Source organism: Toxotes jaculatrix, chromosome 7, assembly GCF_017976425.1.
Source record: "Toxotes jaculatrix isolate fToxJac2 chromosome 7, fToxJac2.pri, whole genome shotgun sequence".
NCBI classification, from domain to species: Eukaryota; Metazoa; Chordata; class Actinopteri; family Toxotidae; genus Toxotes; species Toxotes jaculatrix.
Window position 1 is genome coordinate 26,092,379 of NC_054400.1, and position 13,543 is coordinate 26,105,921.

Sequence of the window (13,543 nt, forward strand, 5' to 3'; positions counted from 1 at the left end):
TTCCGCTCACGTTTGTGTTTTGATCTGTGTTTTGATCTGATCAACACACCACAGGAGTTGGTGGAGACCAAAACAGAGCTAACCAGGAGAGTGAATATTAGATTTTGTTGTGATTTCTGTGGCTGCCAGAGACGGAACTCGGTGTTGGCCATATCAGCTTTTCAGTGCCATAGTTGTCAAATGTAATTTTTAGCTTGGTGTGGAGTTCAGCTCCAAGCCACCAGCTTTAATTATTTTATGTGACTCAGGATACGGTAGTTATGCTCGCTACTAGTTAAAGCTCAGTTATTTTGGGCCTTAACTTGAAACTAGCAGCAATAAATGACTTTCATCACAGGAGAATCTTATTTACTTGCAGCAAGAAACAACATTTAAATGTGAAGGGACATAAAATTCTTGCAAAATCAGTTAAACCTCTCAGTTTAAACCTAAAAAAAAAAATAATAAGTGATCTTTCTGTGTAAAACTGAACATGGTGAGCCTCGTCTATGGTATAAGAAGCCATAGGATTACCACTATTAGATTAGAGACAATGGCACTGTTTTCTAGTTATTTCACTAATATAATATTCTACCTATGCTTGTCTTGGAATGCTTCTATCTGTTCAAATGCTGTGTGTCTTCTGCAGGGTGGGAGACACCTGTCACCAGCCACATGTGAGTATATATATGTATATATATACTGTATTGTATAAACTCCAGTGTAGGTAATCGTTGTTTTTAACAAATGAAAACTCTGTTTTCTTGGTAAAACAGTTGCAATGCTCTCGCATATTGCCGCCAACGATCCATACTAAAACTAAAGGAACCAGACAGACCCCGAAGAGAAATGCCAGTTACTGGTGATACAAAAGCCTGTTCATTTGAAAAGGGTACTAGCAACAAAAGGCAGGGTTGGATTTATGCCCTCATCTTTTGCCTAGAGTCCAGTGAGGTCTACAATGGCCTTGATGAAGATGGTGTCGTCGCGTATGTAAGAGTTTTTAGAGTCCAGTTTGGAAAGTGAACAGAAGAGCGGACAGCCGCTGGCGATGTTCATGTCACTGACGGGCCTCTGGAAGGACGAGGAGGAGATGTCGGGCCGGAAGGCATCGATTATGTGCTCCCTGTTGTTCTGGTCGAGCAGCATTAGGGTGACCTGGGTACAGATGTTACGAGTCTAACCTTACATCTGCTCTGACAGAAACACTGGAGCTGACCCAATAATGCAGGTCCAGTTTTAGCATGGTGACACACTTAAAGGGGCGGGTTATGATGTGAAAAACAACGTTTTCAAAATTAATCATGAAACGTGGAAAAAGTAAATAAAATGAATAAATAAATATTGGTTTAACAATCCACTAAAAAGCTAAATCTGAATCCAAACACAAAAATAACATCAAAGCAAGACAACATGGTGTTTGTGGATGTAAAGCCACTTAAAAAGTACCAATGAAAGTACCAACAGGCCAAAAAAAAAAAAAAGCAAATGTCTGAAGTGTCCATAAATTACTGTGCATGTTATTCATTTATTTGCTTTCTTCTAGAGAATTAGATGAGATGAGAAGATAACAATCTCACAATTTCTTTGCATTAAAGTTGGAAGCTGGAACCAGAATGTGGTTAGCCTAGCCTAGCTCAGCCCAAAAATATAATTTTAAGTATCTTTAAATAAGTAATTGGGCTTTTTTTTTGAGGGAAAACCATTTCAGACACAAGTTATTATTCAGAGTAGAGTATTTGTATTTGTCTTAAGGTCCCTGAAAACATGGTTTCAAATTTTTCACATTTCTCTGTAGTATCAAACACTTGTAAATTGAGCAACGACTCGCAACGAAGTTAAGGTTTGGGGGGAAAAAAACATCCTTGGGTTTTATTTCATGAGAGTTTAACACTCAAACTCAGCTAATCTGCCTAAGGTTGTCGGTGTTGTTTAACAGTGGCCTGGCAACAAACAAGCCCAGATGTCCTCGGATTTTCATTCAAATGCCACTAAATCCTACTGGTGCACAGAAACCATGACTTCACATTTTTCAGACTATGTCCGTTCCAATTCAAACCACTGAGTAGAGCTTGGACAAAAATAAAAGACACCGAAAATCTGTCTAATTCAATCACGGAAAGTGTTTGAACTTTGGCAGAAAATAGTGTATTTATCAGAGATCATTGAAGAATGAGTTTTTAGGGCTTTTAAAACATGTGGAGGAAGTATTCAAACATTTTTTAATTACATTAAACTATTCTGAATAATAAACCTTTTGGTTTTCCCACATTAGTTTTATTACCGTACCCATTTCAAAATAAGTGCACTCGTACAGTAACATTATCTTAGTCTGATTCTAATGAGTTACCTTCTGATTAAAAGGCCACTTGAGGAGTGCGTCGCTGTGTCCTCTCATCACCACAAAGAACAGAGACAAGTGGGTGCCGCGGCCCGTCCCATCACCATTCAGGTAGATCCGCAAGCACATCTTGTAGCCGTATTTACTGGTATAAAAGGCTGGAAAACAAAATGCAGCAATTAAGTGTGATCGTGTCAGTTATTCGGTGCTAAGCAAACAGATGCCTCGTCATTGCCTGGACAGATGTTAGTCATCATACGAAGTTGTTACCAGGTGAGAACATAGCAGGGGCACGGCCGGCCACAGCGTCCTGCCTCTTCTTGGTGAAATCTGAGATCTTCCAGACAAAGATGCCGTCATACGTGGCTGCAGACATCTCCCTCATTTTCCCCTCCATCTCCACGATGGACAGGTCTCTGAGACTCACAGTCCTCTCCAGCTGACGAACCTGCAGCACAGCAACACATGAACAGGAACACTTCATTTAACTCAAAGTCTCTAGGGTTACTGGCTATTTTATTTCTGATGTCGTAACAATATGCAGCTCATGGATTCAGTTAAGGTACTTTAAGTTGTAAAATGAGCCCAGGAGCACCACAGCTTGGACCTACAGGAGCTAAACCAATGCACTGGCAGTTTGGTAAAGCATTCCCAGCTCCAGTGTGTGATGTGTTTGTAGAGGAACACAAACACAGTCAGTTTTGTCTGAGTTGGTCCCACAGTGTCAGTCCTGCTGTGATTTTCATTATATCAAAGGGTTTTCAGAGGTCGTGTGTCGTTTTGTCACCTTGTTGTTGAGAATCTCAATCTTGTCCTGGTCCAGTCGGTGTTGGCGGTTGTAGGCCTCCATGGTGGTGCAGGAGCGCTCCATCTCTCGGTTGAGGACACAGACGATGTTCTCGAACGTGCTCACTTTGAGCTCCAGCTCCTGGCAGCGCCGACTCAGCTCCGCCACCTTGGTCTTTTCGCTCTGGAGCTGCAGTTCCAGGGCAGCACCCACAGCGCTGGGCAGCGGGGTGAAGGAGGTGGCCAGGGTCGGTGCGCACGCACCCTGTACGGGAGCTGCGGCACCACCCCCACCCAGCTGGCTCATCTTCTGCTCCAGGTCCCTGAGGGACTGGTGGAGCTCCTGCAGCTTGTGGCTGGCCACCTCCAGGCTCTGGGGCTGCAGGCTCTCCAGGCTCACCTTGATGCCCATGATGAAATGCAGGAGCAAGTTGAGGTGTTCATAGGAACACTGCCGCTCATGGTCATGAATCTTCTCTTTCTCCACCTTGGATCAAAGAAAGATACAAGCAGCAACACATAAGGATACAGAACACAGAAATAACAGTACACAACCATCACATACATACATACAGCAGAAATGATATTTTAATGATGTGTGTGAAACTGTGCTGCAGCAGAAGGAAACAGTAAAAACCCACAGCAAAGAAATAATGAAACTAATAACAGATAATTACTCATTACAAATTATTCATCACTGCAGTTTTCATGCTTTACTGTTTAACCACACTGATACAGAAAAATGACTTCATATCAAAGTGAAAATAGATGTCACAAATTAAGTACAAATATAAACCATAAGCATTCAAACACTTTACTGTGACATGTTTTAGAAAATCCCAAATCAAATTCAACTGAGGCTGTTCCCAAATATACAATATAATACCTATACAATTCAACAGAGCATTAAAGCTCATTCCTGACTTTGGAAAGAGTAATTTGATGAAAAGAAAGGGAAAGAAAACCTCAAGGTCCAATTAAAAGCTTCTTCTGGGGCTTTTAACCACATCTAATGGTTTCCCCATGTTTTATTGTTATCAACTAGACAGTCTGAGCAGTTTCAGAAAGAAGACAAGAGGGAAAGTAGCAGATGTTTGAAGCTGGTACAGACCTATTTACATCAGTCTTAAAGGGGAACATCATCAATTTTTCACATCAAAGTCTGTCTCCAGGTGTTGGGTAATGCTACTGCATGTGAAAAAAGTTGTATAAAGCCTCTTGTGTCTGAGTGAAATCTGATAAACTGCCTCAAGGGATGTCACTTGAGTCAGCGTCAGTTCAGTCTGAAGACTAAAGGTTTGAAAAGTAACACAATCTGGGGTGTGGCGTTAGAAGGAAGTGAGCTAACCAGACCTCTGCAGCCTGCTGCTCATCTCTGCTGCAGGCTGCAGAGGTCCAGGCAACATTAACCGCTACTAACGACACACAACCAGAACTCTGACCAAAACTGCAGACTGTCAGATTTAGGTTTCATATTTGTACTCAAGTTTTCACAAACTGATCTAAATTGTTTTCACTTTTTTTGTTCATCAGTGTCAAAAAGCTTGAACACACTCATGTCAAGTGTTATTGTAACACACAGGCATTGTGTCTATATACACAAACATGAATTTCATACTGAACAACACAAGAGCCATGTATTTACGTGGCAACCAATTCTACAAAAGCTGTTGAATAATATAATATACCATGCCAATGATCCTCTAAATGTTTCAAAAAGAAAAAAAAATAATTTATATAAATTTATGTTATGTGTACATTTTTCCTTTTTAGTTAAAATATCAGTCTGAGAATTTAATTGCTGTATGATCCAGTAGTTATTACATTAACCAGTGTTACATACATAACAAATGATGACAAAAATGTCTACTTACAGACGTATCGCAGCCAACAACATGAAATCTGCATGGAGCTTTAAATTTACTGCAGAACTTAATATGGTCCACATACTGCAAAACAAAAAAAAAAAATACAGAAGGAAGCTACTGATCTACAGAACACGTTGTAGTATTTGATCCTTGAGATCAATCTAACAGAACAAGAACATTCACTTGAAATGAATATTTGGGATACCTTCTCTCTGGGGATCTTTTTCTTGGCACAACCTTCACAAATCATCGGGTACTTTGGACAAATTTCATCATGAGCCTAAAAAAAAAAAATAAAAAATAGAAAAGTAAACAAAGTTAGTTCACAATAAAAACTGTATCTTCTCTACTCAGCCTCCTTCACTGTTACAGCTTTTTTTCTTGTGCTACAAACAAATTCAGTTCTAAATATAAAAAGCTGTTTTAAGACATCAGAGGAAGCTGTCTGTATGAGAACATTTTTCCCAAACACACGCTGAGCTATAAAGTTTTCAGCAAGGTTTTGCTTACATGAAATCATGTTTCAAAGTCTGAGAACTACAGTTTAAAGGCAGACCGATACATTGGCCAGTTTAAGTTTATTGCAGATAAATTGGCAGCAATGTTTTTAACAACAGACATAAAAAGAAATTAAAATTATGGACAGCCAAAGATGGGGGACTGAGCTCTTTTATTACCAGAGTGACTATTGTATAATCTGTCCATTAGAGAGCACTGTGACTCCACTGTTGGCAGCATGGCAACACAACAGCGGAGTTCCTGTAAATCAACTACAGTTCTCACATGTCAGTACAGTTTTTGACTTGTTTCTGCAGTGTTTACTCTCTGTATCAGTTTCCTGTATCATTAAAAATGATACAGTTTTAAACCACAACATAAATAATGACTGGAAAAATAACATTGTTCTATATTTTGTTATATGATTTTTAAAAAAAGCTCAAATATCTATACTGGCATCTACCTTAAAAGTCCTCTCTTATCACAAACCAGTTAGCTCACCCTAAAGACAGACAGTGTTTGATTACAGTAAAGCAGAGAAGTCTGACCTTGATGTTCTTCAACAAGAAGGGCTCTTTGCAGTATTTGCAGTTGAGTGTCCTTTCTGGACACTCTCTCTCGTTGTGGCGTTCCTGTTCATTGGCTCTCATCAGCTCTTTACAGGAAGGACACAGGATGATCATGAAGTCACAGTTGCCCTCATGGCTAGCCTTCAGATGACCGACAAAAAAACATTTTCAGCATTTTTTTCCGATGTTCACTTATTGTTTGGTGAACTTGGATGTACCCTTGACTGGATGATGTCCCTGACTGCAGACTGCCACCAGGTGGCGTATGTACATATCAGGATGTGTGTGACATTTGGGGTTAAACGTTCCTTAAAAACAGTGTGTGTTGCGTGCTCTTGGCTGGCTGATGTGGCAAACGTCAGCCACAGGCACATGTACATTCAGGACTCACCTCTTTTTTTAGACTTGGAGTAACTGAGTATTTAGTAAAGTGATGTTTTTTTTTCAGTGAGTAATGTGTAATGAGTAATCGATTGCATTTTTCAATTTACTGTTCACCTGATGATCTTTATGCAAATTTATAAAGACTTAATATCAAAAACATTTATAAGAACACTTGCTCAAAAAGATAGACTCGTTCTTCCCATATACTATCAAAATGAGATCACTGGCACAGACATTATTTGTGATGGGAGCGGGTGTTAATTTCCCAGCCTGCTTTGCATTAGTATGCACCTCAAATTCTTTGATAGTCCCCGTCCACGTGCATCCCTCGTTGGGACAGACGGCTGCCAGAGCCTCAACTTCTCTCCGAGCTGCATTGTCTGGGAAAGCCTGGATGGAAAAGCAGAGGTTGTTGTCAGTGTTGTCTAGTTTGTGTCTTCAGTTACAGTCTGAAGGGTTGTGTTACCAACACTCTGTGTCAGTTTACTGAGGGTCAGGATACTTGGAGCTCACTTTTCCCTCCTGGCTCTAATTTCTTCAGCGCATATGGTCTTTCTAGGGACACAGGACTACAGTCGCTCCATCTATTGTCTGTGCTGCCAAGACTTACAGAGCAGTCACAAAGTTTCAGTGCTGGGACAGTTTTTGTTGTGTCAGCTCTGTACTCCAGCACAGTGGATCTGAAAACAAACAATAACTGTGACGTTGCAGTGCTGACTCTCAGGATTATTTTAAGGGACTCGAAGTCCAGAAAAACTTTGGCTTCCATTATGTGCAACCCAAAAACACCAAACCTGGCTGAATTCTGCTTCCAATCACAGACACTTTGTTATGCTAATGAACGAGGGAACATCAGCGCATACCAATGCTGAGTTTAATGTAACCTCTGAAAACACAAAAAGCAATGTAAGGCAGAGATATACTTACACCACCCTGCTTGAGAACAGAGGTGGGTTCCTCAAATAAGTCTTCTTTGATGCAAGCACTGCAATTCTGTGGTCCAGAACTTGAAAGGAGGAAAAAACAAATCAGACAATACACATACTACATACTAACATCACTATTATCCAAACACTGTTAAAGGTCACTAAGGTCACTCTTGGCCCTGTGATCAGTGAGTATGACAATATAAACTCAACTCAAGGAATTGTCTCAGCTTTCATCCACATCTCATGGTCTTCAAGTGAATGAAAGACCAAAACCGGTCAGAGCTCCATTTTCTGATGAAGACCTTGTGATACGGTTAAAAGCTCCATTAAAGCTGGTAAGTAGACTTTAAATTGAGAGCACACATACAGAGCTGAAACAATTCACGGATTAAGTGATTAACTGATCAATTAAACAACAGTTACTCTGGTTAACTATTAATCAGTTTAATAATTTGTCCAGTAAAAATGTCAGATGTATTTGTGCTTCTAAAATGTAAAGATTTAGAGAACTGAATTTCTCTGGGTTTTGCACTGTTGGTGGAATAAAACTAGTCATGTGAATATGTAAGTTTCAGATGATGAAACAGTGAGTAAATTAATAAAGTGTGATGCTTAACTCACAAAGTTTCTTCTACACTGGTGAGTAATCAGCTGTTGTGTTTACATGATGTTTAGATGTTTTTAGAAACTTTTGCAAATGTATTAAAAGTCAAAAACTGAAATCTCTCACTGACAAATGTTTTCAGAGCTTTAATTCACTCTTTTGTAGAAGCCTCTTTGAATCTTCTCGGTTAAGTCTCTACAAGCTCTGCACACCTGGATAAACTGTCCAGTTTATCTCATTCTTCCTGTCAGATCCTCACAGGCTCCATCAGACTGAACGGGAAGTGTCTGTGAAATGTCGTCTTCAGGTCTCTCCACATGTTCTGTGGGCTTTAGCCTGGACTTTATCTGGGCCACTAAAGGACAGTCCTGGAGTCACTCCAGCCTTACATTTGCTGTTTGCTTCAGGTCATTGTTGTGCTGAAAGGTGAACCATCGATCCTGTCTCAGGTCATGTGAATTCTGTTTTTCTTCAAAGATCTCTCTGTATTTGGCTGCATTCATCCATAACTCAACTCTGACCAGTCTCTCTGTCCCTGCTAAAGAGAACCCCCCCACAGCATGATGCTGCCATCACCATGCTTCACCATAAGTACAGTATTATCAGCAGGTTGTCACATTTCTGCAGAGGACTTAAGTGACTGTTGGGTTTTGGTCATCTTACTGACCAAGGTCCCTCATGCCCAGTTATGTGCCCTGCTCTCTGGCTTGTCTTGCATGTAGTGTGAATTGCAGTACCTTGCAGTAAATACACAGCTGTATATTTTTGCTGAACTATGTCACATTAGTTCACTCTAGCAAAGGTGGACTCCAGTCAAGATCTAGGCACATTTCAATGATTCAGTGAATTAAAGCAAAGAGGATGCACCTGACCACAGCGGGGCTTTTTGCATAAGGGTGTTTAAAGGTTTAACCTTTGATTTTTTTTTTTTTTAATTCAAGTGTCCATCGACCGTATATAACATACGGTCTATGGTCCATCACACACATGCGCACTGTAAGAAAGAAAAAAAAAAAATCAATGATCTCATTCCAAGCTTGTCTTTTCACTGGGCCGTCAGTGCAGACACAAAAAAAATAATCATGTGTGGGATTTTTTTATGTGTTCGTTTCTGCATTATGACAAAAAAAATGAAATAGGTCCGTCATATTAATATGTCATATCATTTTAATATAGAAATACTATCAAAAGTTAAATGTAGTCAATGAATCGACTGTTTATTTCCAGCTCATGTCCTCTCACACACGGATCTAAAAGTCATCCTAAACTTCCATCAAAAAATGCTCGATTTAATGTTTACTCGCTCACCGACAAAGAAGCCAACTGAGTGGGATTTTATTGTAAACACTTTCACAGCTATCGGTCACTGTAGTGAAACTGCACACATACCGATCTGTTATTATCTTAATACAACACAGTGTCATGTTGAACTTCTGAAAATTTACCCTGCCTGCTCCGGTCAGTTTCAACAGAGGTTAGCGGAACTCGTCTGAGCACACAGCTGGCTAACCATCACACAAGTTGAGATTTTACTGGGATAAAGTGGTGGTCGGTGGATTAAACATACGCCGAATTATGCAGCGGGTCTGTGGGATATATATCCTGTTACTTGTCTTTTTAGTTGTACATAGCCTCGCCTATGACAATAAGCAGGGTACCATTAAATTGGGAGATATTTGAAGGATGGCTGGTAACAAGCTCTGATTGCTCATATGGGCTACACACCTAGCTAGCTGGCTAGCAACCATGACACTACTCACCTTACAATTTTGTTGAAACAGAAGGAACAAAAGCGGTGACCACATTGGGCTTGCAGGGGCCTTCTCAGGATTTTCTGGCATGAATTGCACAGATGCTTGTCTTCGAGGTTGTTGGCCAAAATTTTCTTTGGGAAGCCCGGTTTGTTACCTTCCAGGGAAGATGGTGGAGACGGTTCCTGTGCAGCCATTATTTCCCCTGAACAATATCGGGGTACTCAGTGGGGTGTGTTCAGGATAGCAAACAGTGCTCACTGTGATTTTAGAATTAATCGCCGGCAGCGACTCATCGCATTTTTTTTTTTATTGCTCAGTTTATGAGGGTATTCAGGCTTATGTCAAGACCTCATAACGATATTTGATGTTCATATGCACAGACAACAAAGACCAGGCGTTTGTGTGTGATGTGATATTAGTGACAGCTGAGGATGCTATGTTCGGCTGTAACTTACTATGTCTACCACCAGGCGGCGCATGTCCGGCAGAGGACCGTCTGCTGATTTCCTGTTGCCTGTGGATTTTGGAGACACCGGCGGTTGATTGTTGCACAACTTTTAGTGTTGATAAATGTTTTTTCCTTTTGATTTAATTTCTTTTAATCATTTCTTATTCTTGCTAGTCATTATACAACATACATACGTGTTGACAGAGTTGATTTAATATAAAAAAAAATACACTACACAAAATACACAGCTTAATATGTTTCGGAGGATAATGACTCATATTGTGTCATTTCCACTGCACGCTGTCATATCATGTTAGTGTGACCTGCACTCTTGGTCTGAGAGGAGCACAATACCCAATACTGGACAACTGAAAATGCAGTATGCATTCAGAGGTCTGCACCCGGAAAATACCGAGCGACACTCGAACATCCCCGCACTGCTAATTTAAACTGGTCAATTTGTGTGTAGTTTCATTATGCAAACACTGAGGCAGACTGACAGGATCATCCCATTCAAAGCACGTGTGATACAAGTGTGACACTACGAGGCCTCATTAGGGATGGTCACGTGATTTTTCGTGGAGTGAACACAAGTTTTAAAAAGGAAGGATTACAATTTTATTTACTGCTCAGCAGTCAGATAGGTTTTCAGAGACCACCGAACTGATACGGTTTATGTACATTTGTATTATTATATTTGATGCGGGTTTATTTTTATTTCTATACTAATTAGGCCTGAGTGGAGGAAACCTTTGTGTAGCTCTGGGATGATGTAACTGACTTGTTCACTTTTTGCAGGAGCCTCTGTACCTACAGGAACATCATGTCGTCTCATCGCGCCTCATGCCGCCTGCCATAGCTCCTCCTACAGAGGCAGACCCAACTCTAACTTATCAATACTTACAAAAATACACACTAACAATTATTTTTTCTGTCTTTGTCAATAAATAGACTGATAGGAACAGATGTGTTCTTAATGAATGTATAAAACAACTGTAATTTCACCAGTGTCTTAGCACAACAACAGGGTAAGGCAAGGAAGGTTTATTTGGATAGAGCTGTTCAGCATGAATTCAATACAGGGGGCCGCAGCTTTGCTGCTTTATTTAGCCTCATCGGATCACTTGTTGTGCTCATTTGATTGTCTGACAACAGAAACTGAAAAATAATTAAATGAGAGCAGTTAAGCAGTGTGTGTGTGTGTGCATTGAAACACTGGTGATGGAGATCAGGAGGGGACTGAACGGAGGCTTAACCACCAGCTGCTCAACATGTTGGCTGTCATCAACAGGTTATTGATGTGTGAACTAAGGACGGGCATGAATAGATATAGCCATTTCCACTGCGTTTCAGTGGGGACGAAGTTCTTTACCAAAATAGTGTTAAACACTAAACACCGTTTCCAGATTTAGCTGGTTTAGTGAGGATGTACCTACAGTCTGTGGAATATAGCCAACAAGCTAGCAAACCGGCTAACAGCCACTACAGAGAACTACAGACCTTCAGGAGGTCTGATGTCAGCAGTAAGGTTTTAATGAATCAATGACTGAAATTCAATGTCTTCAATTTCAACTTTCAGGAAGTACTACAGCCCAAACACTAACCCCGTCAGAGGTCTCACTTCCCAGACTTCCTTGCAGGATACGACTGACCAATAGGAGATCAGTACAGAGAATTCCCCTCCCCTGTACGTTTCACCATTTACCGTAATGACCAAACTCTTAAAAACAAAGAAGCGCATAAATAATTTGAGAAGCGCAAATGAAAAACTACGACCTGTAAATCAAAAATAAGACACGCCAGCCCAAACACAGGCAATACAAGCTAGGACTCTAGATGCAAATCACATGTCTTTGCATTTCACATTTCAGCGCTTTGTTATATTTTTTGAATGATAGTAATTTTGGGCTGCAATTTGTGTTGGATGGTAATTTCACATTTTTTTTATTTTTATTAACAGTCAAATTTAACCTGATATGTATCATCAAGAAGCAGGCTACGTTGGATAGGACAACATGACTGGACCACTAGAGCTGCGGCAAGTTAGCTACATTAGTCAGTATAATCTAGGAATTGTTGTGATTTTGCTTTCAAAATAAAAGCTAAATATTGGTACAGTGGTGGAAAAAAGTTTTCGGACACCCTTCAAATTTTACACAATCTCAAATATTATCATGAAATATTTGCAGAAAAATCTTTTTTGTATTTCACAAGGTGTGGCTGCATCAGACAAACAAAACAAATTATTTCTTTTGTTTATTGTTATCAAGAAAAAAATAGCAAAACTAAATTCTTGATGGTGTCAGCATGTCAGTTCTCAACATTGTCGGTATCAAAGCTAACAAATAGCAAAGAATGTGAAACCATCACATAACAAAATGAATATTTAGTACTCCTGCCATTAGCACGCAGTAGCGCTTTAATCCTGGCTGGCATGTTCTCCATGAGCCTTCCACACTGTTGAGGGGTAATCTTTTCCCATTCTTCTTGAATTACTGTTTTTAATTCTTCCAAATTCTTTGGTTTCCGCATTGAAACAGACTTTTTGATAATCCACCAAAGATTTTCAATGGGGCTCATGTCCAGGGATTTAGCTGGCCACTCTAAGACCTGGATATTGTGCTCCTGCAGTCAAGGTCTACTTGACCTGGATGCGTATCAAGGGGCATTATCTTGCTTAAACATCCAGTTTGGACATGCATGTGCAGAAGGGTGCGTGTGGGTTTCGAGAATAGCACAATACTTAGCAGAGTTCAATGTGCCATCACAGACAGTGATATGCAGAACATAAAGAAGAAATTCATTTTGCGCTCATGGTCATTCTAAAGATGTCTGAAATTCCTTAGAGCAGTTTCATTTGATTGTAAACATTAGCAAATCTTTTGGCAGTAAACTTGAGCAGATGTGAGGCCCTTAAGCAAGCTTAGATGTAGCAGTAGGGGTACTCAGTGTCAAACAGTAGACTATGTTAGAATTTGACAGCTCCCACTAAATTACAAAAACATGTTTTGGCACCAGTACTATGGATGGTGCAGTATTATGTGCCCAGGTTTTCAGTTATCTCCCTAATATCTCTGGGATTATTGCTGCCTTTCACAAAATCTTCACACTGATGTCTGGATAACATGGACATTGCTTTCTTGGAAAATGTTGTATGTTGCTGCTGAATTACTCAAAAGTAGAAGAAATAATCACACCACAATGTTCAGTCAGAAGCAGTTCTGAAGCTTTTAAATATATTAATATATTCGCCTCACCAGCAGATGGAGATCCAGCTATAGTTTTTTTTTTTTTTACTTTTATGATTTCTCATCCATGTTAGCTCGACAGCTGAGGTTAAAGGTTAATTCTTGTGGCATGTCTTTGTCTGACCGGAGAAGAGT

At 40.0% G+C, this 13,543-nt stretch overlaps 1 protein-coding gene across 2 annotated transcripts; it reads right to left on the reverse strand.

Annotated features, from left to right (window-relative positions):
- Positions 1-908: 908 nt before the first annotated feature.
- traf2a (Tnf receptor-associated factor 2a) lies at positions 909-9,906 on the reverse strand. 2 transcript variants are annotated; one of them, XM_041042431.1, is made up of 11 exons: positions 9,719-9,906; positions 7,353-7,431; positions 6,717-6,815; positions 6,021-6,182; positions 5,180-5,254; positions 4,981-5,055; positions 3,507-3,593; positions 3,108-3,290; positions 2,591-2,768; positions 2,330-2,478; positions 909-1,137 (listed from the first exon to the last, which is right to left on the reverse strand). In XM_041042431.1, exons 1-11 carry the CDS (start codon positions 9,904-9,906, stop codon positions 919-921), a joined length of 1,494 nt encoding a protein of 497 aa, XP_040898365.1. In that variant the 3' UTR covers positions 909-918. The 2 variants fall into 2 exon arrangements, with proteins under 2 accessions (XP_040898365.1, XP_040898364.1); XM_041042430.1 differs by having other exon boundaries at positions 3,108-3,593.
- Between the last annotated feature and the right edge of the window lie 3,637 nt (positions 9,907-13,543).